Source organism: Zerene cesonia, chromosome Z (assembly GCF_012273895.1).
Source record: "Zerene cesonia ecotype Mississippi chromosome Z, Zerene_cesonia_1.1, whole genome shotgun sequence".
In the NCBI taxonomy this organism is placed as follows: Eukaryota; Metazoa; Arthropoda; class Insecta; order Lepidoptera; family Pieridae; genus Zerene; species Zerene cesonia.
The window spans coordinates 8,689,672-8,717,189 of record NC_052122.1 but is presented as its reverse complement, the minus strand read 5'-3'; the positions used below and the strand labels follow the sequence as shown (position 1 = coordinate 8,717,189).

General features: G+C 32.7%; 1 protein-coding gene across 1 annotated transcript in view; it reads right to left on the bottom strand.

Annotated features, from left to right (window-relative positions):
• LOC119835565 (homeobox protein araucan-like) overlaps positions 1 to 27,251 on the bottom strand; it is an 85,184-nt gene extending 57,933 nt beyond the window's left edge. Inside the window, exon 1 of the mRNA XM_038360472.1 lies at positions 26,807 to 27,251. Within this exon, the coding sequence (XP_038216400.1) occupies positions 26,807 to 26,899 (93 nt within the window). The 5' untranslated portion in view covers positions 26,900 to 27,251. The remainder of the gene's footprint in view (positions 1 to 26,806) is intronic.
• Between the last annotated feature and the right edge of the window lie 267 nt (positions 27,252 to 27,518).

The window sequence follows — 27,518 nt, the reverse complement described above, 5'->3', positions numbered from 1 at the left end:
TTTTTCTATATAATCTTATAAGTAGGTACTTATTTATTTGGTACCTAGGTAATTTCAAATCAAAGACAGAAACGTCGTTAGTTTATAATTTAGCCCTAATGATAATTAGAGCTTATTCAATCCAAATATTGTTGGCGCAACCATATTATTGATCGATGTAAAAGTTGAAAGCCAGTAAGTATTTCAGACTAATGCATCATTTCACAATGTCTAACTGTTCACACATTTTAATATAATAAATGTATTTTGTGTCGTGTTATATAAGAGTTTGATTGATATTTGATAAATGCAATATTTTTAACATTAAAGTTTAGCTATATCTCTATAGATATAAAAAAAAAACTATCCACGTATAGCTTTCTTTAAGATGCCTTATTTATTTAAATTATGTATTCGTTATACATGAAATCAAGATTGAGCCTTCTTTAATTATAATTGACCTTATCGATTCTTTGATAGAAATACTTAGAATTAAATTCATTCAAAAAGGTTTCTAAATTAGTATTAAGTAACTAGAAAACATAAGGTAGCTAAGTACAACTTTAATAGAATTCAATCTCGAATTCAATCCGTTCAGTAAAATTTAATGAGTTGATAAAACTTTAACTAGGTATTATAGGTAAGCCAGATGGCCAATCTGTAAGTAAATGAAAAATATAAACTTACTTATTTATACATATATTAAAAGATTTTTATTATTTTATGTAAAGTCCTTCGCAAATACGTTAAGAACCTCATAAGCAGGTTATATGGTATATCAATTAGGTAACTATCGTTATCGGAAGGTCGTTTTACAAAAATAGCTAGCAATAAAACCTAGTCATTACGTTTATTTTAAATTAAATAAGATAATGATGCACCTTAGGTAAATCTCTTTTAGTTTCATCATGAACTAAGCATCATAAATAATTCCTATTAATTTTGTACGGTTCGAAAATGACATCTACAAGAAGTTGATTTGACTACTGACTTAATAACCAGGACAAGAATGAACAAATTCATACTTTTACCGAAAAAAGTACATAACGCTGGCTTGTAGGCACTGCGTGTTTATTCGTTGATTAAACACAGCCGCGGCCGCAATGCGTATGCAAGCGGACGGACATATTACTAGGGCTCGAATTCTGATTGTTTAGAGAATTTATTACCCCCGTGCCTTGTACAGTTAATTGAATTCGCCTGTAGAATAGGCACTGGCTGAATTGCGTTTCGACCGTTTATCGTGTCTTCTCAGAGCGTGGTCCGTCCGCCATTTTTGTATCTGTTTTGGTTAGTAGAATTTGAATTTGGAACGAAATGTTTGTTTTGGCTATGGTCGTGAAAGTAATTTTGCTTCATACAATCGCAATGATGATAAGTCGCTTTGTTGAAATAGTTTTTATTAACGAATGCATATATTAAAATTCAATTGTACATGCTAGTATTTGTTTCATCTTTTCGGTCAGGTACCATTACGATTGAGTATTGTTTTGCAAATGTTAATTTTCTTCGTTAAAATGATACAGTTAGAATTTTTTATTTAATTGTTGTAAAATTATATTTTAACTCGTATTAAAGTCAATTGCTGTAATAACTAAACGAAATTTGGCGGAGATTATTTCACAAATATTTTATGTATGTGATACCTAAGTATCACAATATCACCTAATTAACTAATTAACATAACATATTATTATTATTAATATTGAATGAAACATCGTATAAACTTATTATTAGCATTAAATAAAATACCAAGAAAATATACTTTCTACTTTCCATCATATATATCAAACAAAACACATCGTTTAGTAATTAATTTTGTAACGACAATCCTTCAAATGTACATTAAAATGGCCTATCGATTATTCTAGAGTTATCTTTAACATCGAAATCATTAATTTTATCAAGTCAACGCTCATTATCTTGGAGCGTTACACATTTTTTCATTGTTTAATAAAGTGATCATTAATCATCGTACGAAACAAGCACTTAGTTGAGATTTTATGATAATTTCCATCGTTATAATATTATTGTGATATAGTGAAAATGTCGTAATTCATTACATACAGCTGATTCCTAGATTTATTTCACTATTGTATTACCGTAATAAATTGATTTAAATTATCAATTTGCGTGGAATATTATTAATCACGGCTAGAACGAAACCGGTTATTTTCTGTTGTATGTTTGAAAAAAATTCATTGACATTCCGATATGCCAATCTAGTTCGTCGGACATAGAAAAATACGCTTCGAGTGTGGGCAACAAAGTAGCATTTCACTTAAAAACACAAAGGCAAAAAACATAAGTGGCTACAAGTTAGGACGGGGTGTGTCAGTGAGCATATCAAACAAACACGGAATCGAAAAAAGTGTACACATCTGTGTTTTAAGGTTTTACGAATATTGCGACTTGTTTAAAAATCGTGATGGTAGATATCGAATTTCTTTCGTATATTAATAATATTAGACGCTCGCTCCGTCCGGATATCAAGGCTCCTAATTTATCCCAAGGAGCATTTAATCTGGATAAAAAGTGACTATCATCCAAGTCAACTCATTTATAGAGGGGAAGTCTTGCATAGATCTGGCATGACCACGAGGAAGAGGTCGTGGGTTATGTCAGATACCTACCGACTAAAACCCCAGTGTATTCCGTCGAGCCGCACAAGTATAGAGGCCACGGGTGCTTGTTAGAATTCATTCGCGAGCTGACCCTAGGAGGCAGGTCAGTTCATACCCTGTCTGTATACCAAATTCCATTAAAATCCGGTTAGTAGTTTCAGCGTGATTGACGAATAAACATCCAAAGAAACAAACTTAGTATGTAGATATTTTGACTATAATTAAAATATGTATGTACAATGTACATTGTTTGACCATATTGACATACATACTTTATAATACTTTTACCATAATTATGTATACTCAGAAGATCCTTTATGCTTAAATACAAACATTTGTATTTTATATACTTATACTTGACTTATATTAAGTGGTTTAATAAAACAGTCATTAAAAACTCAAATAAATCGTATAATAAAATATTAAAATAATTTATTGATTAGAATAGAACAGACAAAAACAAAAGATACATGATACCGCATAATATGAAACATATGAAATAACATTTATTTAATTAATAGCCTAGTTTAGAGTAGTCAGGTTTTGCATGATAAAAAGTTAGGTATTATTACAGAAGACCTAAATAAACTATTTAAAATAACAGAAATGCCCAATAATCTCCGACAAGTCTTCCGTCCGTGGTCAGCCTTATCGCTCCTCCATTGTCCCTAACTAAATTACTTGAGGAAGCTGCTCAAAAAAGCTACTTGTCGCATATTTGACTTACACGTGTTAGATATGTTTACACCCGTTACGTTATCGTGTCTTAAAAATTAGCATAAATGCGTAAGACTTTATTTATCGCAATAATTACCTCGGTTTCAAAGCGTGTAAGTTGTAGTTTTTTATGCACGATAATTACATCCCTATACGTTTGCATCGATAGTCGATACGTGTGGATGTTTCGATGATACTTTATCATATTTTTTTCTAGCTGCCAGCCAGCAATTCCAATATATCAAACGTGTTTCGAATTAGTTCAATAGTTTTTATAATTAGTATCTATGCGATACACAAATTGGGTCAATGATTATTTAATTTTATAAGGTTAGAACGACAATAAATTACGTGTAGACAATGTTTAGCTTTTGTTTATTTCTAAATAAATGGATTAAATTGTACTACTTATTACGTAACTTTTTAGGGAATAATGTTAATATATAGCTGTGTGACGCTAACATAAAAAGTTAGTTTTTTATACTTAATTTAGAAAAAAGACGCAGCAGACGCAGCTGGCACAATTATGTTCTTATAATTGCTTTCATATTCTTTTAGTCTTAGATAGCCCATTTATTGAGGAAGGCTATATATGTACCACGAGCGATGCCGGGGCGGACTGTTAGTAATATATACACAGTAATGCACACAGCTCAAAATAATCAGGCAGTATTTTAATTGAAAAGTCATTTATTTTAGTTTTCATTAAAAGAAACCTCCGTTGCCATACCATTATAGTATCAGGCTCTAATAATTCTTGGAAAATATATTCCTATTACGATATAGAATATAATTTCTCTTTCAAATGGAATGAACATTAAGTCGCGTATATGTTAAAATATTCACTTCGCACTCAGATAACGAACGATAAACGGAGTTAATATATAAACAGTACATACGATAGCTTTAACAGTGAACGCTAAGGGAATTTCGAAAGAAACAATAGTACGAAATGTTTATACGTTCAAATAAACTATTGAGTGTATTGAATTATTAAGAGAACACGGAGCTGAGAGCTGAGAGGATCAGGAGACAGCAATCGTTACGACAATGGAATAAAATGAGTTGTAAACTATAGGAATTGGGAATCTGCTCCGTTTAGTAATACCAGTTAAAATCATGCAAGAATATAAAATGTAAATGATCAGGGACAGGGATGACGTCAACAAGCATTACTAGTTCCAATATGGTAAAGTGATGGCGCTAGAGAACCTCTGTCAGCACGGCTCTGTCATTTTCCATAACCCTAGGACTTAATCAACCTTGATACTATTTCAAAATTTGATCACTCGTTTAGTTAATACCGTCTCAAGCAGCGCCGGTTCCCGGAAAACAAAGACGCGCTTGACAAATTCGCTACGTAACAAATATAAACAAAACTGGTAAAAAATTAAACAGAATGTATCATATAATGGAATACATCTAATACATTTTCGCGATATAATAATACGCGTCGAACAAATAACATGAACATTGCTCCAGTCTGCGACGGACATCTTACACGATAATTAAATGGTGTTTATTATCCAATTAGAAGAAAAGCTAACTCTTTGCGGACGTTACGAAAGCCGATTACATCTCATCGCATCGCATGTGAGCCGCTTGCTCTTGTATTGGATTTAGAGCGGTTACGAGCAAATCTCATTACCTAGTTCATCGAAACGTATACCCTTATACTACTGCTTAACCGTATGGTTATAGTTTAATGTGACTTCAATTCTGGCTTCTAACGAGAATCTGTATTATATGCGAAGAATACAGCTATGGATTTATCTGTATGCAATAATAAAATTGATAAATAGATAGATACCTATATATTATATCATAAATAATTATATATCATATTGCTTTAATTTGAACACATGCGCTTTTTGTCTGTTGACTCATATTTTCGGACTTTACTAAGATCTTTTCACCATATATGTGCCAAGAGAAATTAAATATAAATGTGATGAATTGTAAGTGAAATTATGTAATTTTATTATATAGACTTAATGAAATTTTATTTTGTGCTAGCTGCGCCTAGCGGTTTCACCCGCGTAAATATGTATCCCGTGGGATATCGGGATAAAAAGTGTTACCCATGTGTTATTCCAGTTATCCAGCTATCTACGTCCCAAATTTTTTTGTAATCGGTTCAGTAGTTTTATTTCGTGAAAGATTAACAAACATACATATATACACATACATCTATCCTCTCAAACTTTCGCTTTTATAATATTAGTAAGATAGGGTAGTGCATGCAGTGCTAATTTAAATTGATTTATTTGGAAAGCATAAAATAAGTGTTTACAAAATCGCCTACATAAAAAGATGATGAAACAACGGAATAGCATGTACAAAAATTACCACAAAAAGATATTATATAACTCCGAAAACATTTCACAACTCGCAGACAATAGCATACGAAAACGTGTTGCCTAACAAACTTTTTACAGCGAACTGAATACGAGTGGAAACCTTAAGGTACGCGTAGTTTCAGATACGTAAGAGCTTTCCGAGATGATCGGACCGGGACTGCATTTACATGTCACAAGATCCTGTGGGAGAATGTACACTTGCTTGATTGTCTCTGTTCTATGTACATATATGTGACGTTATTGATCTTAGTTTCATTTCGATTTCCTATGCACGATTGATGTCGGATAGTCCCGTTGTCTTGCGTTGTAGTATATATTATAGGCGTGGATAATTTAGTGTCGTGTTATTAGTTTGCGTAATAGCGACATAAAAATCTATGACATAAAATTAATGTTTAGAATAGTAAGCGTACACATAACATCGGTAATGTTAGTTAATTATTTAATGATTTTAAAAATACTTATACAAGTAACATTGGTATTCTTTATTTTAATTGTGTTATATGTATGCTTTTCTAACATTGTTTTACGTATATAACTATAAAATATAAAAAAGAAAATTGTGACATTTTCTTATAATTGAATAATTATATTACTAGAACAATTAGCATCTTCGATAACGCAAGCAATATTTCAAACAAGTTTATAGAGTAACGATAATCTCTATCTCAAGTAATTGATGGGTTATTGCGACTATTACGTTCATAATTAATTATTATCATATTTAATATACGCTAATGTATAACAGGGTATACTTACGTTATATAAATACTAAAAATTTTACGTGCTTACTTATATTAGAAACGTGAAAGTGTTTGTATGTACCTGTCTTTCTCTGCAGCAGAGTGATTTGATGATGTGGTTTTTATGTATGGAGATAGCTGGATAGTGATACGCCTAGACTAAATTTTCAGCGGTGGCATCTCATACTCCTCCTATTACAACGCAGGCGAAGTCGCGGTCGGAAAGCTAGTTTCCATAATATGTTATAACCATTAGCACGGTTTCTTTGTTTTCAACTTGCTGTGTTGACTCAATATTTTTCATTATTATCATGATCCTTGGAATGTCCTACCTTATGGGTACATGACAATTATATGGGAAATTTTGACATCATTTGAAAAGAACAACTACAAATTTTCTTGCCGGGTTTTCTCTATAGAATCTGCTTTCCAAACTTGTGTAAATATTATCATGTTAATCAATTTGATTAAAAAACTCTGCCAGAAAGGAGTCTAGTTAACTACGCATTAGTTTGAGTTAGATATATATGTAACTGATTTGGTATCTCTTTTATGTAATACAACTTTAATAATTACTTACTGTTGTATTTTTTGCGTAATGTCTGCTTGCAAAATTTTTCGATTCAATAGCATGTATTAGTTTTCCAAACATTTACAAAAACTATTTTTAACATCATGCATAAAACTGAAATGAAAACCTCGCTACTAGGAATTGCTACTTTACTTTCAATTGTCTTTGTCGGTATTCCCCATACATACCGTTCCTCAATCGGTTAAACCCGTCAGCCTGAGCTACAACTTGGGCCGGAATCTTCTTAATATATTCCTTGTTCAGAATAAGATTATAATATTAAGCCGGGGTAGGGACGATTACTCCCTATTATAATTGGAGATCAGATGGATACTAAAGCAGGTGAGACTTTCATTCAATTACTTAACAATTTCGATGACGATAACGCAGTTTCGTGTTACACATTATATGTTTATAAAATTTTAATTATACCGCATACTAACGATTTTTGAGGCATGTGTCGTGAGGGTTCAATGTCGATTTACATAACACGTTACCTAACTAAATACGACGTATAAATAAATACAAAATAATATCATGCTTAATACAAATATTTTTAGTTTAAATTGAACAATTACATATACTGTGTTCGACTTTCTGTTTTTTAGGCAAATTCACAAAATAATCACTTAATTTTGGTTTAAACAATTTTAATACGTATACCCCACTGTTCATTATTACACCACGATCTTTTCAAAAATGGCGACTGACGATTTAAAATTGGCGTCGATTATTCGTCCAAAACCAGTCCCGAGGTGTCTGCTCACCTTAATTTTAAGTCAAAGTTCATGTAGCGTAAAAATACGTGTCTCTGTAATCACACTCGCGTTGAGAAATTTTATTCCATTCACAAAAGCCCAACCTGTCGCGTCTCGGGCCAGGGTCCCTTCATCTCCGCTTATCTACATTCATTCATTACCATCTATTTTTATAAGACGCGACGGGCCGAAAACACATAACGCCTACATTTTTTGTTACACTACTTAATTATCTGGATTTATATCACGATAAAATCAACCATCGTCTCCGGAGATAAAAAACGGATTTTTGTAAAAACAAAAGAATAAAATTACCTACTAAAGTGGACCTTTTACGAGTTTACTTTGATTGATTATGAGATGCGGGGTGATTGAAAAAACCCTTAAGTGAGTTTGGGCACAATTTTGTTTTCTTAAATCTGAGTGCAAATATTGGAACGTAGCGGTTTCCGTATGTAAAACGCATGTGGATCAAATAAATTTCATCACTTTGTTATGTATGTTAAAAATAAAAAAAATAGTGTGTTAAAATTTTAAAAGAAAGAAGATAATCAAACACATAAATTTAAATGACAAAACGACATCGATCGTTTCATTAAATGATACGCAAACGTTTTATAACTAATGCAGTATTTTTGGGCTGAACAATGTGCGAGCAAAATATAAAAATAGCGCCTTAGACCTGCGTAGTTAAGGAAAAATGCACTGACTATAATTTATAGCATGTGCGAAGGCGCAGCAGCATTGTCGCCGCGTTTTATTCGAGTTGCACTCTTTGTTATTTGGTGCGTCGGTTTTAGTTAATTATTGAGAACAGCTAAGCCCTGCCTGCCCTGGTGGCCACGACACAACGCCGGTCGATGCCTTCGATAACCAATCCTGTTTTTATCTTCTTATTTTAACGCTTTTAATTAGTTAGAAAAATATTCTTAAATAAAACTGCCCTGAGCGCGTTGGCGAACCCAGAATTGTCTTTGAAATGTGAAGAGCCCGAGGCTGTATATAATTGAAGCCAAGTCCGTTACACAGATTGGCTTCTGTTTCGATCTTTTATTATTATAACTAGCGGGCCAAGGCACTTTTGCTGCATTATTATATATCGCCCTAAGTGCTCTTTTATACGTAATTTCCAATTTGTTTTTATAATTAACATCTTGTGTTGAGTTCGTTTGTGTACTTTTATAACATAAAACTTATGATAAAAATTAAGTTTCGCTGTATAAATAGATTTTTAAAAATACTTTCAAGGCACAGTTGAGTGTAGACATCGATTAAATACTAAATTATTGTTTACACTTTTGAGAAGCCATTTTAATCTCACGATTTATACGATTCTTGTTACTCGCTTATAAGAATTGCAATAATAAATACCTAAACATAATAGTCATAAATGAAACCGATTAAACCGCGAATTGTTTCGTGACAGAGTTAATCAAGTGAAATTTAAATATTAATTTCTTTAAAAATAAGCACAATAACATCTTAAAACAAGTACACGTGCATTTCATTACGACATGATTGAAGATGTACCATTTAAACACACAAGCGCACCATTGCGTACGGCAGGTATTAATGCGAAGAAATTATAACCCCATAAAAATATAATTATCGAATGCCGCGTGCAATCAATAAAATAAACTGCATACGATACGATTTTCATTTTTATACACCCGTATTAAGTAGCATAATTAGACCTACAACGTCAGTTGGACAGATAATTAAAAATTCATGAATAATAAAAAATGTAAATACTCAATTGTAGAATAAGCGTTAAGTACACGTTAGAAGTTCTCGGCGGAGTACAAAACGGTACTTGTTAATTTTCGTTTCGATGTTCCTTTGTTTTCAACACTATCGACGCACGTACAAGCTAGCCGGTTGCTAGTTAATGACATTGTATAAAATAATAACATATAATTAGTACCTACCTGCTACAAAGATAAAGGAGGGATAGCGAAGTTTTAAATGCTGTTTACAATAAGTGGGGGTACAGTCGTCGACACAACCGCTAACAACTTTACTACGTTTTGGAAATTAATAAGAGGCTAATTAGTGGTCTGGCGTTCGAACACATTTTGAACGGGCGGGAAATAATGAGGGACGGTGCGTTCTAAATTTATATTCTAATTACGTATCACAATCTTTTTAACAATAAGTGGTTTCAAATATATCTAACGTTACAACATAAATTTGTATATATTAAAACGTTTTCGTGATTGTTTTTAAGTAACGTTTTAATTATGTACATGTATTGTGTTTTCTTAAATATTCACAAACTTTTGTGAAAGTTGTGCTTTAAAAAGCATTTGCTGCCCGTTTATTTAAAACTGACTCACTTGAATCCTTACTGATAGGATCGTATATGCGAAGTCTGCAATCTATATGTCTGTTACGCTATCACGTCATAACTATAATAAAGTTTGAAATTAAAATAGTTCAAGATCAAATAAACCCTTAATGAGATTAAAAATGTTTTTTCCCTTTTTTTTAAACACACACGTATAATTTTACACACACATTTAGCTAGTATATATTTAGAATTCTCCACTTTCGTCCGCGAGCATACATCTCATAATTAAAACGTCAGTTATAATTTCTGCGTGCGACTGTCCACTCGTTACCAGGTTATCACGTGAAGATGCTTATCTTGACGGGCCGGTGACCACTCGCTCACCTCAACTTCATCGACGATCCGATGACCTTGTTAACCTTATATGTAGGTAGGTTTTATCACTTCTGGCAATACTATTAATTTAAGTTCTGCATTGAACTTTTGACGAATTGTTTTCGAGTTTTTTGCCTTCATTAATATACGGCTAGGCGTCTTAATTACACTAGATGATCGTCAGCTATAAGAAATATAAGGCTATGTAGGTATATATATGCTTTAAGTCAGTCATAATAAAGCTATTGTGGGTCTAAACTCTGAAGTGTAGGGAGAAGATGCGTTTTGTATCTTGTTCTTTGTACTATCTACAATACGAACAAATATGGATTAAGAGATACTTATATAATGAGATTTTCATGAGATTAGTATGTTATTTATTTCTCTATTTAAAAATGATTGCAATATTATTAGCTTATGCTGCCATTTTTTTCTTTATTGTCCATAGTCCAATCTATTTAGTTATTATTATTTAGTTTACTATTTAATGAACTTTAACACTGGGCATTCGGTTGGACAAACGTATAAAACAAAATATGTCGACTCGATCATGGCTGTATTTGTCCTGAAATATAACGCTGATGTCAATTTTCGTGAAACACTGCCGAGAAATGCTTTGCTTTGAAAATATTTCAATAAAAATTACCTATATTTTTATGTATTCGTGTAATAAATCAAGGCTTATTTATTAAACCGTGATAATTTCTAAATTATCTGCTAAAATCATCACGATATTCCTGTTGAAACAACGTCATTTTGAAAATACAAAATTGAATCCCTTACGCTTGATAATGTAATCAATACTAAGGCTTATCGTTAGGTGCTTTAAAGTTTTTACATATAAAGCCAATATTTTAATAAAAGAGGAGGGTCCTTTTTATTATAATTTTAAATAATCGTATTATTCATATCGTAATTACGTTTCTAAACAATACGATTCCGTTCGTACAGTGCCTGATGATTGGTTTATAAGGTTATAGTTAATACCTGCGCGAACTGTAACCTACTTCTTAGTATTTATTTACAGCAATGAGGTGATCTAATCTAATTTACTTTATAGTATATATTTTATGCACTGTGTATGTAGGAACAAATTGGAGTTAATGATGATGGTGATATTTTTACATTGTATCATTTACATAAAATATGCAAAGGTTAGACCGTAGGTATAAGGATAACATAGAAGTAGTATTAAATAATAGCAGACACGGGAATTAAAACTAATTATTTAAACACTCAATGAAAACAGTCTCGCCTCCATACACAAGTGTGATACAAAATACGCAATCCTAATCAAACCGTAATAAACCACTAACAACCTCAAAATATACGCTCTGATCACAAAATATAATAAACGTCGAACTGAATAAGAATACTAGATTTAACACGGCATTTATATGGTTTTATTTCGCCACGAATTCAGTTTATTCGCGCGTCTCACTATAAATCTGACAATAAGTACGGTGTTGTATAGCGTACCACGGACTTTGGTCTGCGCTCCGTGGCTTTCCTATCACATTATTCTCGGCGTGAACCAGCGGTTGCTCCGACGAAACACTGTGAGAAAAGTACATTTGTCAATTTGCAGAGCACACGTGTCTATTTACATTCTTTATTTATGTGAGCGATCTTTATTTCCATAATGTCTATTAGACGAAATTTCATCGTATTGTATTGAAACCTATGTTTATTCTCACGTAATTTCATGAAAAATGTGCACTTGACGACAGTTTTCAGTTACGCGCCCCTATTATTTCATACTGCTTGCCTCAAAATTAAATAAAATATATTTTAGTATATATAACATACATACTTTATTTATGTTATACCATTAGTAGCTTTTAAATTTGTAATAGTTTAATAGAACACATAAACCTTCCTCTTGAACCCCTCTGTCATATAAAAAACCGCATCAAAATCTGTTGCATAGTTTTAAAAATTTAAGCATAGTAGGGACAGAGAAAGCGACTTTGTTTTATACTATGTAGTGACACCTAAAATGTATAGACTAGCTTTTGCCCGCGGCTTCGCACGCATTAATTCGGAGTAGTTTAATAGATGTATTTATACATATAAACCTTCCTATTGAATCACTCTATCTATTAAAAAAATCCCATCATAATCTGTTGCGTAGTTTTAAAAATTTAAGCATAGTAGGGACAGGGAAGCGACTTTGTTTTATACTTTGTAGTGATAGTGTTCTCCAAACAACACAAGTTCTCTTTATAAATACCCCAAAAAGCGTTCTTACTCAGTAAATAATGAATCGCTTAGTAAGCTGAAAAATACCCTAATGGAGATATAAAATAAAAGCACACGTTAAACATTCAATATGGATAAGAGCGCATTAATTTCGTGAGTAAGTGGTGATCGAACGCCGATAGCGAATGGTGAAAAACTAAACAGTGTTTAGCCAACACTGACTAGCCAACTTTTAGTGGTATAACGATGTTTGTAAAGCCTCTCCACACGACCAGCGAGCTTATTAAAGGGCTTGTTATACACGTTATTAAATACACGAAAAGACAGTTACATTTAATACATTTATCGTTATAGTATACTAGCATACCCGGCCACGCGTTGCTGTGACTGTGGCTAAATTTAATTAAAATTATCCTATCTATTAAGTTGGACCAAATTACACAAAAAATACCAAATTTCATCAAAATCGGTTGAGTTGGTGAAGAGTTCATTGGGAATACATCATACATCATACATCATGACACTGGATTTTTATATATACCTACTCTTAGTGCATACTCTGATATAATAGAATTTCCGAATTAACTATTCCTACTAGATTATATCAGAGTGAGCACAAATCGCCTTAATTCAATCCAACGACCTCGACAGAACCTCGCTACTAAAAACCCCGCTAGCCTCAGAATAAAAGGAAAACTTACACAAAACGGTTTTCAGGCTTCCTCGGTACTTAAATTTGCAAAGGAAAAATCGAGGCTTGTCCACTCCGGCTGTACAGAGCAGCCACAAATACTCCCAGCTCACAGTCGACTCCTTATGAATAAATTATCAAGCCACGGCAGGTGGAATGACCTGACACAAAATGTTTTGATGGAATTGTTTTAATTGGGCGTTATCTCGCCCCGTCTATCAGTCCTATACTTCATTTTAAAAATATGAATTTATTTATCGACCATTCACACCATCATTCGCATTTAATTATAAGTTTATCGATCTAAATATTGATTAGAAAACAAATATCCGGAGTCGATTAATTGTTTCTCATTACGCGTATTAAATTGTATGTCAGTTTATGTTGAATCGTTTTCAATAATTCATGTTTAAAGAACAAACAGTTTTTAATCGGTTGATATGATCTCGTAATTGTAAAACTGAAATGAGTTGGGAGTTTGTTTGTAATTATAATGAATGACCAATGTAATGTCTTTATTATTTATATCGTTCGAATGATTAATGTTGACCTGTGCGTATATGTATATGTACTAACATAGGTCAGGTATTTGGAAAGTGGTGTTCTACTGGGAGGCAGAGCTGGCTGTCACCCGTAAGCGCAGTCTGTTGACTCATAGGAAACACTATAGGACTTAAGCGTTTGTGTCAGTTTGATATACAGGTAAATTGAAGCATTGTTATCCATAATGGATAAGGTGTATGAAGAATATCTTTGTGTTAGACCGTTAACAGAAAAATTACAACATATCATACATAAACATGTAATTATTTGTATGCCTTTAAGGCAATTTTGATGTATCTTTTTTCGCTTTAAATTTTTTGAAAATTGAATAAAATAATTTCAAACATTTATGATTCTCCTGTTGTCAGTTCCAAGGTGCACATTTATTATACGTTTAATTATTAAATTATTATTACACAACATATTTTCCCAATAATTGCATAAATCTATAGTCATAAAAAGGTCCTATTACATAAAATATAGGGCCTCTATGTATAATTTTATATAAATAACTATAGCTTTTAACCACCACGATTCTGTCCTTTATTGTACTAAAACTGTAATTCTTTTTAAATTTTAAACAAATTGTTAAAAATTAAAAATGTGATCATCACTGAATATATTATATTACAAGTATAGTATTATATTATCTGTGATTCGATGTACATAATTATGTATTAATATTCGATTATTAGTATGAATCAAATATTCTAATATAAGGTCGAAATATTTGAAAAGCCATCAAGGGAACAAATGCATATATAACACCTTAACGCGGAGTCAGGTAATAATGTTGGTCGAGTAAACAATAAATAAAGCCCTCGATACTACAAGGGCCCAGTGATTAAGGTATGTCCTTAAGACCCGTATTTGTCGTGACTCGAGAATACATACCCCGCTCTATTATATGTAATATAATTGTGTGAATGCGCTTTTTTTTATTTATTTTTTTGTGGTCCTATGCATCCTAATATAATTCAACACAGATGATAATCTGGTAATTTCTGAGTATTAAAATTAGTAATGGGTTAAAAGACAATCAAAGTTCGCAATACAAAGACTTATATGGTGTGAAGGAAATACACGGGTCATTAAACTTAGCGATCCTAAGAAATAAATTATCTTCAATGAAGCGTGGGTGAAACTTACCCACAGTGCCACGATTGTGTTAAGATGAATTTGTATAAATCCTAGTATTTATCTTAAATCTTAAAATTATAAATGTACACTCTTTTATTAAAACTTCATACATTTTTATACACTAATGTTACAAATTGTGTATGTAAATCTGGGTATGTGTTATAATGTCAAAACACACAAATTTTCGCATATATGTATATTCTGCTTCACACCATGACTTAGTCGAGAATAATAATTGACTAATCCATGATGATTCTATGTGTCTTGTGTAGAATGTCAAGGAAATTAACGTATACGTTCATTACTTATAAGTTATAACATTGCTATGAATAAGCCAAAAAATCTACAATCCCGATAATATGGGAACATTATGTTAATTTATTTACAAACACGCCTCACTACAAACATGCACGGTCAGCTGTACTGTATAAAACTGTCCAGATCTATCAATATCACACCCGAAATTGTCAATTTTGTGTCAAGGTGACGGTTGTATTTATAAAACTGTAGAACTGCGGACAAAAAGTCGATAGTCAATATTCATGTGTATCAAATTAGTGGGCGCATCGACGGTATCAATCGCGTGAAGCGACGACCCAAATGAAGCTATAGATATTCCGTAATTGTATAATTTTCGTAGTTCGTCAAAAGGTTCGCTCCCAGACACGCATTAATAAGAACACTCCGGAAGTACGTCGCGTGCTTCCACCGATAGGCCTTTGAATTATTTATACCTTTAATATTGTAATTACCATACACCAGGCTAATTATCATTTATGTTATTATATTAAATAACACTCACGGAAAGGTTAGGTCTTGATAAAGAGATAACAATACGAGTTTAATGTTGGAAGCCAGGTCGGCCGGACTGCTGAATGCTAATTCTGCCAACAAGTTGTCTCCCGTATAATTTACACGCTACGTATATTTTTTGTATCCTCAATTTGTAATCGTTTGTCTATGTTGACGATCTCCTGTAATACATTGTTACTCGCCTCGCTGTGATGAGAAGTCGATAATAATGAAAGTTTATCGCGGGATCTACTAAGTGCTTGAGCTTTGTATGATAATTATTACAAGTATTATGCGAATTAATACGATCGCTATCGATCGGATGCAGTTTGCATTTTGTTTGCATTTTAATTAACCGCTGAATTTCGATGAATGCGAAAATGTGAAAAACTATGAAGCTTTGCAGCTTTGCTTTCTAAATAATTGGCTCTCAACAACTTTTCTGCGACTGCTAACTCGATTTCTAATGCAAAAAATGGAAAATAGTGACTTTTTGCTTGAGATAATACGTTTACCAGATCCTCTACGAGTTTATCTAGGGGGCATGAATTAATTCCATGAGGTGGGGAGGTGGCCGAGTAAAATGTCACTTAATCTCATATTGGAGAAAGGGGGTCTCCGACAATATGTAGAAAGCAAGGATTAAAATTACGTGAAATGATGCTAAAATATGTTTAAGTTAATTTTAAACAAACTTTTTAACAAGATCATGCGATTTCCGCAAGCAGTATAGTAAGTAGTTTTATCTTTTTATTTAAGTAGACATAAAATGTAATGTAACATTGTTTTAAGGAAGAAGACACCGACAACCGAAACACAGTTCCCAACTAGTTCGGTGGTCAGTGGGTCATATAAAATATGTAATTAAGTACTTTATTTTATGTCAATAAATATTTTTTCATTTTCATTTTCAAGTAATTCGTCTATAAACTGTAAATGATAGTTCAAGCAAATCGTAAATTGAACGACTGAGGACTTTTTCTCTACACGACGAATACATCGTACTCATGTTAAAATTATCATCAGCCTATATATGTTCCTACTGCTGGGACACAGGCCTCCTATAAGGGTGAACCCTTAAAAGTCATAATCCACCACACTGGCCAAGTGCGGGTTGGCAGATGTCACATGTCGTCGAGCTTTTGATTCTTGGACATGCCGGTTTCCTCACGATGTTTTCCTCCACCGTTTTAAAATAACTTATTAAAATGAAAGTAGTGTAAATATTCCAAAAACGCCTGTTTTTATTATCAGCCCCCACTCTAGTTCAATTGTTAGAAAAAAAATCATAAATTTTCTTAAATTATGAGCAATAATCATTCATCTTCTACCTAGATAATCGATCATAATATCGAATGAAAACAGTTCGTTCACTATATCAACTTAGTGTTAAAAATAACCTCGAAAGGGACAAGCGAAATGTATTAACCATGCGTGTAAAAGTCATGAATGTTATTTAATATTTATTGAATGATTCTATAGATAAGCGGTTGCCGTTTGTTTTTATAGGCATAGCATTTAGGTATGCGCATCGCACGCAAAGATCTCCATAGTAATATCCTACGTCATTCTATTTAAAAGAAGACTGTCAAATAGTTTGTTGGTAATTATGGATCAGTAATTCTTGGGTAGATATCGCTTATTTATGTAACTATATTATTGCAATAGAATTACATCGTGTTGTACTTTTGGCTTAACAGCATTGAAATGCTTTGTAAATTAATAACATCTAAGAATAGGAAATAAAATCGAGTGTGATGGATCAATACCGTCCCATTGGAATGGATGGAATTCAGATTTTATTCTTAAAATATTTTTCATTGCATAGAGTTGTCCAATTCTGTACGCGACCTCAGAGCCTTTATACGCCTTGCTACTCTTCCCGTGATAAAAATTATATGCACTTTCTAGATTCCTTACTATATCCAAACACTCCCAAAAATCTTTTAACAAAATCACTTCGTTGCGACGTAAAGAAGGGCATACAGGCAAACACGCTTTCAAACTATTAATTATTCTTATATATAAAAACTATATTATTACTTTCATATAGATAGATATAAGATTTAAGATATTCAGCATTTTAATACTCGTATTTAGCTACGGATTCATATTATATTAATCTATGATACACATCAATGCATACTACATTTATACCTACATATTTTACGTCTTTTATCTTTGTTTGATGCGCTATAACTTCCGACTAGTTTGGGTTTTAGAATCGGATATAAGTGTGTTACATTCAACACTGGAGAAAACTTCTTCACTACGAGGGTGAACGTATTAGTGGAAACGGGGATTTAAAAAAACAGTGTTTCGAAGTGGATTACTGTCAGTTGTCTATATTGGATTTAAAATTCAACTTGCGTTTTGATGAGCAAGAAATTAATTCGCCTCTGCAAACATATTCAACGGAGTGTGGCACAGCTGCACTTGGGTGTAGAATTACATTAAAATTACCGGTTCCCGTGTAAAAATAATGCGGGTAGTTGATCGGTTGGCGACACACGTGTCCAAGGAACATTTCCTCGTGCCACCTGAATGTATAGCACACAACTTTCTCACGGCAGTGACCACTCATTATTCAGTATACTAATGAGAATAAAAGAAAACTTAACTTACCACTTAACTAATTCTCTATAAATAATGCAGACGACTAATGTGAAACAAAGCACTGTTCAGAATGTTCGTTTCGAATTTCAACAAAATTATACTTACTCGGCGGTTGAACCTTGAGACGTTCTCGACTGTTCCAGAATATTTCAGTTATTGCATAATTTAATGTCAGCGGTTTAAATGGAGAATTAGATCAGGCTTAGATGTTGTAGGCTATAAATATAATATGCAGTGAAATGCCAATCCCTGCCTTATCACGATACCTGCATAGATACACTGTTGAGTTTATACCAGCAGATTTTAAATTGAGTTTTTTCTTTGTACAGAAAAGCATTTGGAAAAGCTTTTTATCAAAACAAATCTTTGTATACGATAAGTGCGTTTCCATTTATTTATGAAATGTAGTTTGGATGATAAGTCTGATAATAGTTTCAAAGACTACTTAACTAGAAAATTTCTCTGTCTGAGGTTAATACAGACAGGATATCCTATTTTGATTTTAATTGTTTTTTGTAAGACAAATGGCTGCATTCATCACCTTTATTACGTGCAATCTTAGGAAAAGCGTTATCTCTTAGAATTTTGTGATAACCGATCATTTCAATATATACGTGAAATAATTGCCTCACCAATTGTCAAGAAGTTATCTAAGAAAGTCTCAATTATAAGCAGTTACTGCTATAAAATTAAAACATTATGAAGTGTTATATACGTAACTTGATCAATAATTTACAATAATTGTTAGATATAAAAGCTTATTAAAACTTCTGTAACCATAAAGGTTTTCTCTGAACACAACAAAACTAATAATTTCATATAGCAAAAACGACCCGACGAGATGTGATTAGCAAATTTTCCAAAGAAACGTGTTAAAGTATTCGCGATTGTTAACACTAAGTGGTCGTATAAATGCGTCGGTCGCACACCTTCGCCACCGGGATCGCTGTCACTCGTCTCAAAGCGCCACTTCTATGAATCTTATGTCTGCTCAATAGAGCTTAAAATATCAACAATTTTCGATACAGTCCACGTTACATATTGATAAACTTTTTTCGGTCGAGAACTACGTTTGTGAATGGCTGGTTCATGGAATAACAATTACCTATGTGCTTGTATTTCTTGTAATAAATTAGGTATGTTCGAAGTGTTAGGAACGTGTGCAAAAAGGCTCATATGATATTATTATTTTTATTGTAATTATAAATATTTTATGTGATACTGGAACGTTCGATGATTAGACATCATTCGTCATTTAATTGCCAGATATTTTTCTTGTTTTTATGGTATAAAAAAATAAGTAGCTAGTCTGTTAGAATTAATAACAATTAATTAAATCACTAATAATATAACGCCCAACATAATTGTTAGCTCACTGTTTTAAAATTGTTATGAAATAAAGAATATCTTGACTAACTAATACATAAAATCAACATTGAATATTAGCGAAATGCACTCATAAAAATGTATTGAACTTGGTGTCGATTGTTTTATCGTTTTTATTTGCTTTTTCGATAAGTTCTCGAGCGACAGTTAGACTTTTTCTCTGGACCTTGCAATTCCGATAGCAGCGCGGTCACGCAAAGTTTAAGGCTCGCTGACTACGATTTGAAAAACCTCTGTCGTTTTATGATTTATAGCAGGGATAATAAACCTTTACAATAAAACATACAAAATGTTTGTTTATTACGAATGTATTTTTGCAATTTCCTGGAAGTACAAGATTATTTGATGGCGCTTTATGTAAATGATACAAAAGGAAATGTAAATGTTTCCTGGGAGCGTTTGCTATCAATTCGAAGCAACGCCCTTTTATGTAGAAAGTACTACACATATAAATTTTTAGATAGGTTACATTTTAACGGAAGAGTTGTACAAAAGCAATAATTGAACCAAAGGTTTACAACCACGCCGATAGGTTCATGCGTGTTTTATTCTCGTAATTCCACAACAGAGGTGACTTTGACAAGTTGTTTATGAACAAATACTAAAAAACAGTAGCAACGATCTGAATGGCTTTTATTTGTTACACTTTTTCTTTCTCTTCGAAGAGAATTCTCGTTTGCTATAAACATACAAACCATGAGCTGGATTTTTTTACTTGTTATTTAAACATCAGTTGATATGTTGAAATCAAGAGGCAACCATTTAAAATATTGGTTTTCATTATGTGACGCAGAGTGTAATTTTTAACATTTGGAATTGATTCTAAACCATATAATATAATTATATTAAAATCCCATCAAAATTTTAAATGAAACTACGTGAGAGATGACCTGTAGCGGGCAGACTTAAGATAGTGGATGCACAGATGTACATTTATCAAATTTTTGAAGCTAATACCAATATACACGCAAAACGTAAGCAACAACAAAATAAACCGTTTAATCGTTCTTGAAGTTTATGAGGTATACCTTTCACGAAATTGTTTATTACATATGGATCACGAAATGATTTGAATAACTAGAATGTTAACCATATCATCTTCATATCATTATCATCTTCCTTTAAGCTACAATACTGAATAATAAATAAGAACTAAGGCAATCATTTAGTGTTGCATTCATCTAGCTATATTCCTGACTAATTGTAAGTATAATTTGCTATTTCGAATGGCAAATTATAGAAGGTGTAGAAAGTATCAATTACAGGCACCTCCTGGGGAAGTGCGCTTAGACATCTTCCCTTACCAGTAAGCGAGATCATAGTTTACCACTTTACTATTATTCATAAAAACAAAATGTTATTTGAACTGTATGTTCGTATAAGCAACTCCATCTCTGTCGTCTTGACAATAGATGACCACATGATAAGTGACTAAAGACTAAAAGATAAAACATAAAACAGAAAAAACCCGGGCATTTATACGTTTTAACAGAAATTATATTTCTATTGCCTTTCTCTTTGCAAGCCTGGTTTTCTAATAAACCAGGACTTGGGCTATAAAAGCTGATTATTACCAGCGAATCTGTAATAATCCAATCAGATCCGACTAATCAGATTGTCTCAGAATCTATGCACTTATATGTTTGGGATTCTATATAGCATTTATTATTCATATCTAGACGTATTGAAATGTAATTTTATCTACATTAAAACCTAATTGTTGACAATTTCGGTAGGAAACTTCGCGAACCCGACTAAAGTATAACTTTTTTACTGGCGCGCAAAAAATGCATACTTAGTTCATCCTTCCAATCAAAAGCATGAGGTAAACCTTTTAAACACCTATTTCAAAATTAAATTAACTCCATGTAGGTATAATATTGTAAATGCGAAAATGCGTTTTTTTGTTTGTTTGTCTTGCGCGTCGCAACGCAACGATTTTATGGAATGATTTTTGTACCTTCCGATACGCAGGAGCCTATAGCATGTCATTTGGCAATTTTTTAACGTAGTGATACATCTCATCCCCATGGTATTACCCTCAAACATGCGGGCGAAGCCGAAGGCGGAGCGCTAATTGAGTAATAAATCGTCTAAATTTTACTACCCATAATAAAAACACGAATGCTAATCTAATTATTCTAAATGTTCATAATTTTTAATGCCTAATTTAGTAATCACAGCATTGCCTGCGAATGCTATGCATCATTAGCCACCTATACACAGTTGCAAACATTGCTAGGTGTGTTAAGTAAAAAATATATGATGTAATTAAGGATACATACATGTTGGCTTAATTACGCGGTCATTTTTTACTCACTCGCAGCGACAAAAAGCGAAATGTAAATAATATGTAATGAACTTTCTCGCGTATGACTAGTTTTATGATAAATGTTGTTTTTGTTACAAAAGCATGTTAATTTATTGCGATGGAGCGGCACGACTACAAATAACTTGGTTCCTTGTAATCCAAGTATTCAGTGAAATTGGGCCGTATGCGCAGCGAGGTAATTTTTAACTGACTTCAAAGAGGAGGTTGTCAATTCGACTGCATTTTTGTGTTTGTTACCTCGTAACTCTTTGCCGAATCGAATTTTAGGATGCTTTTTTTTTAAATAATATGTTATCTCCGTACTAAAATAACATAAAAAATATGCATTTTTTATCTTTTTTTCAATGAAATCCGTACCGCTAGACTTATGAAATTTATTATGGTCTTCAGGTGGACTCGAGAAAAGTACAATTTAAAAGGCCCACGGATTAGGAAAATGCACTAATTTGCAATGAAAATATGTTACATTTGCAAGCTACAGTTACTAATTAGTAGAACAAGGGGACAGTAAAGCTGCCCATTACTTTCCCGGCAAGAATAACAAAGTTCAATCATCATTGCGCATAACAGTTGCACGGGCAAGACGTATTTCCACGCGTGGCTGCGTACGACGTTTTTCCTATATGGGACAAATGATTATCATTAATAGTAGGCACTTAGCAAACGACTTACACTTAGAACTTAAGGATCTTTAATTGTTTTTAAACACGTTTTGCATAATGCCTCTTGGATATGAGTATTGTTACAAAACAAATATGCAATAGCACACCGTTTGTTTTACCTCACGCTCGAAATTTGTTAATACACAATGATAAAATTCAAAAGCGATTTTCCATTCACTTTTCGCTTGGTTAAACGAACACTAGCGTGTATTCACTTTGTTAAACACTTTCCAAGTTTATTCATTGCGAATTTATTCTAATGCGGATTGTTCATGAGAATTTCGACTGGTTTTTTAGTCGCCACTTGTAAAGTTGCGGCTATTGTTTAAATTGCAATATATTTATGTAAACTTTCTATTAACATTTAGCACGGGAACGTTTCATAGTAATTAAAAGGTTGTTTTTGTGATATGATTTGTATGATTCTCGATTCGTGTAATTCTCTCTCAAGTATTGTGTTCGAATTGAAATAACACAATAATCCAATACTGTGTACTGCATACAGAAACTATGTTTAAGTAAACGTATGTGTATATTTTATTGGTAAATATTTCATTGAGAACGAATAATTTTACGTATCGTTTTCTTGAAAATAGATATTGTCCGATTCTTAAACCTCGCCGATATCCACACTAAATATTATGAGAATTCAGCCGTTTCGGAGGAGTATAGTAACTAACATTGTGACACGAGAAATTTATATGGATTGATGATAATTATTGCAAAGTGTACAAGTCGTAGATAATATTATTGTCACAAGCAAGACTGAAGAGGTTTTTTTATTGTTACATACATACAGGGAAACGCATGACTACAATTTTGCCTGCTGGTAAGCGCTCTTCTAGAAGCTACCAGGTGGCCTTGAACTATTCCTTGATCCCCCAGATTGTATAAAGAAGCAAGTAATATAACTATATCGAAGTATCTTAATGACAGAATGTTCTCGATTCTACTTATTTAATACAAGCGATCCACTCCAGCTTCGCCCGTAACGCATATAGAGTATATATATTTATATCGTTAGCTCATTGAAGATGCGTGTTTAAAAAATTTTAATCGCTCAAGTTTTGTGATAACTTACAGACATACATACAAACACGTAAATGTTTTCTTTATAATTTAAGTTCAGATTCAGAAAATAAAAATATCTCCAGTCTCAATTCCGCGAAGCATAAAAAATCCATCAATCCGAAAACAATGTTTCTCTTTTTACTGTAAGTTGTTTTACTTTGACATCTCTGTGTTCGTAAATTTCACATGTAACAATCAAAGCATTAATTTTAATTACGGCATTTTATGACATTCATTTTGGGTCACGACGAAATATTTTCTTTTATTGAAAACGAAATATACATGTTTACAAAAGAAACCGATAAATTATCGTGACGCAGAAAAGATCGTTTCAAACGAATACATAGTCTTATTAATTTAGTATCCTCTCGTTGATGGTAGATATTTATAACCGACTTCAAAAAAGAAGCTTATCGAAATTCGGTTGCGTATGTAATATTGATAGGATTGAAGAGTTGTATATTTTTATAACTATATGTTTATCCACGTATAGCTAGAAAATTATAACTCTGATTGAAATTATATCTTTTATTTGTGTTCTGTACTCATTAAAATCGGCTCAGTAGTTCTTGCTTACATTTTGCTTAATTAGTTTCGTGTTGATTTAAAAAATCACTTTTTACTCATAAACGGTTTGTTAGCATGCCTTTTAATGTAATAAGATATTAGACATAATACGGTAAATTAGATGCTTGTATAGAGTTATGATCATTTCTAAATTATATAAAACATATGTGAATTACTATATGTTTGTACCACTTTGTTCCAATTCTGTAAAGACCAAAGACTCATTAAAATATTATTAACGATAATTTGGATAAATATTATGTAGGTATATGCATCAAAATACCCTGGAATTTACACATGTATATGTTTAAATAATGTATAGTGATTGGAAATTAAATTAAAAAATCATTGATGTTTATTGAAGATGAAAGACACATTCATATGAGTAATATTTAATAAACTACATTGAGTTCTCTACTGCCTCCGAGCCTAGGTGTGGATTAAACTAATCAAACATTAAGATGAGATAGGATAAAAAGGCCATCGTGCCATTGATAAGCATTGAAAACTTACAAAAGGATCCAACAAATAGTCGTATATTAACCGTTTGTCTCTTTCACACTAGTGTTCTTTAGATGTAGGACGTTTGAGACAACGGACTGATTTAATAAACGAACAAATAAACTATTTTTTATATTATACGGACCTTTCGTTGCTGTTATTCTGTTTAAGACTTCATCGTGCTTATTTATACGTAACCTTATAATTATTATTAGCCTTATAGTTGATGAACCTACTTACTTTATTTGTCAAAATACGTAGTGTAAAGAAAAAAAATAAAACGCTTCAACAATTCATGCTATTGCAACGATTTGGCGCCAATTTCAATGAATCACGAAAGTTCGATAAGCATAGGTTACAATTCATTGGAAAGGAAATGTGCACACCATATCAAATTACTATCCGCTACTAGTTGTAGTATTAGGGTACTTCTAGTACAACCCTTTGGCGGTAAACCGCCCTTTCTGTGTTTATGTACCGAATAGGCAACCCTACTTAATAAAGGAAAATCCAAGTTGTGTTAATTTTAAATGAATTGCGACTGATATACCATATAGAAAATTGCATATAGATTAATTATTAGACATTATTTGAAGTATTCATAATAGCTTTTTAATTTTTGTAGGGTGTTACATTTGGGTACATGCATTTGCTGAGGGTTTTATTTGGAATGATTAAATTGAAGACAGATTAATTATTTTTTAATGACTTGTGCAGACTTCGATGGAGACTATAGTTTATACTATTTCATTACCGAATGGAAATAAAAAAACATACTATATAAACATAATATGCTTTAAAACTTATAAGAACTTTTTAGTATGCTATATCTATTATAACACATATTGTTTATATTTTGTTATCAGATACCATGCAAACGTCGCCAAGTCTCTAGAAGGCAATCGTTTAGTCATTCCCATTTAGGAATAAGTGGCAGATGTGTTACAAACTTATATTTACACTTATTAACTGAAATAACATTTATTTAATCATCAGGTATTATTGTTTTAGGAAGGTATTATTGTTTTCCAATGTCTATTTTTATTATGTTTGCGCAATTGTCTTGAACGACTTTAGAAAATTATTTTGGACATTTTAATATGTAATGCGGATTAAATGTTCGTTTGTTTTTATTTTATAAGTTAAGAAATCCTTTTGATATAGAATTAGATTATTGGATACTAATTATAGATGCCATGTAGTCGATGTTCGACCATGAACAGAAGTACATACTAGCTGGACCTGCGGCTTCACTCACACGGTAACATACTAAAATGTAGTTTATGTGTAAATTCAGAGTATAATTTATCTCTGTGCCAAATTTCATACAGAACCAAACAGACGTTCTTGCGTGAAAGAGTAAAAATCATCCATACATTCTTACAAACTTTCACGTCTTTGATATTAGTATGATACAATGCGTGAGAGTTCGTGTAATTTTTTTTTTATGTTTTTTTTTTGCAGATTCGTTCTAAAGTAATTATAAAATATTAGATTCTACTTATCCATTATTTGCATTAATTTTGATGTTATTATTTTAAGGCAACGACTCGATTTATAGATTTATTATATTTGTATTTTTGAATGATGAAAACTGTTTTCCTGTACAAAATGGAACAATAAAATTATTTTTTTTTTACTTTAATTAAAAGATTGTTTTATAATAAAATTTTAAATTCAATGCACATAATTCCTTAATAATACATAGATGCTGCAGTGCAAGGATTGACACATTGTATTCTATTATGTGTATGTTTTATAAAAAAAATATGTAAAGCAAAGCAGCTATTACTTACTTTATGATATTTTTCTTTACTTTTTCAGTATCTGGTTTTTTATGTAACCGAAGAAGAGCTAAATAAAAATTGGTTTGCGTTATCACTTACGTCTTGTTGATTAAAGAAGTCATCTTGGGCTTCCTCATTGGAGCAACCCATGTCCTGCAGAAGGGGAGTCACGTGTCGCTCCCAGTCATCCATTATGATAAACTCCTAAGGGCTAATAATGCCAAAACACAACTGTCAGCTCAATGTTCACATAAAACCAAAGTCATTGTATCGACTACCACTACAGTCCGACTTGTGGATTTCGCGCCAAAAACTTTTCGCTCACTTTTTTCGGAGCTGGGATTGGCGGGAAAATGGGACAGTTCGCACGCGACCCAACTGTCACAGGGTGTGAAAGAGAAAATGTTGCGGCCGCGGGTTTCTCACCTGCCCGCTGTTTAGCGCGCATTCAAATATCGTACTTGGAAAAGTCGTTGTAAACAGCTTGTACGGAATCAGCGTTGCGAGGAGCGGGATTCCGGCCGCCCGTCGACGCGACCGGAACAGGAGTGCGTGGCTATCCGCGAAGCCAAACGCCCTCTGCGTCGCGCCGCCTCGCGTCTTTCTCTTTTTTGCCGCTTTCGCGCGTATCGCTCCATCCTTCTCTCGCAGTTCAGCGCCTCACGCCTCCCATGGGCGGCAGCGATTTACCGTCCGAGGCCGCAACATGGCCGTACCTCCGCTGATCACTTACCAGCATATGACCATCACCGACCAAGTCGGAGTAGCAAAAAGATCATGGCATATTTTGCTTTAGTCTATGAAAATTTCA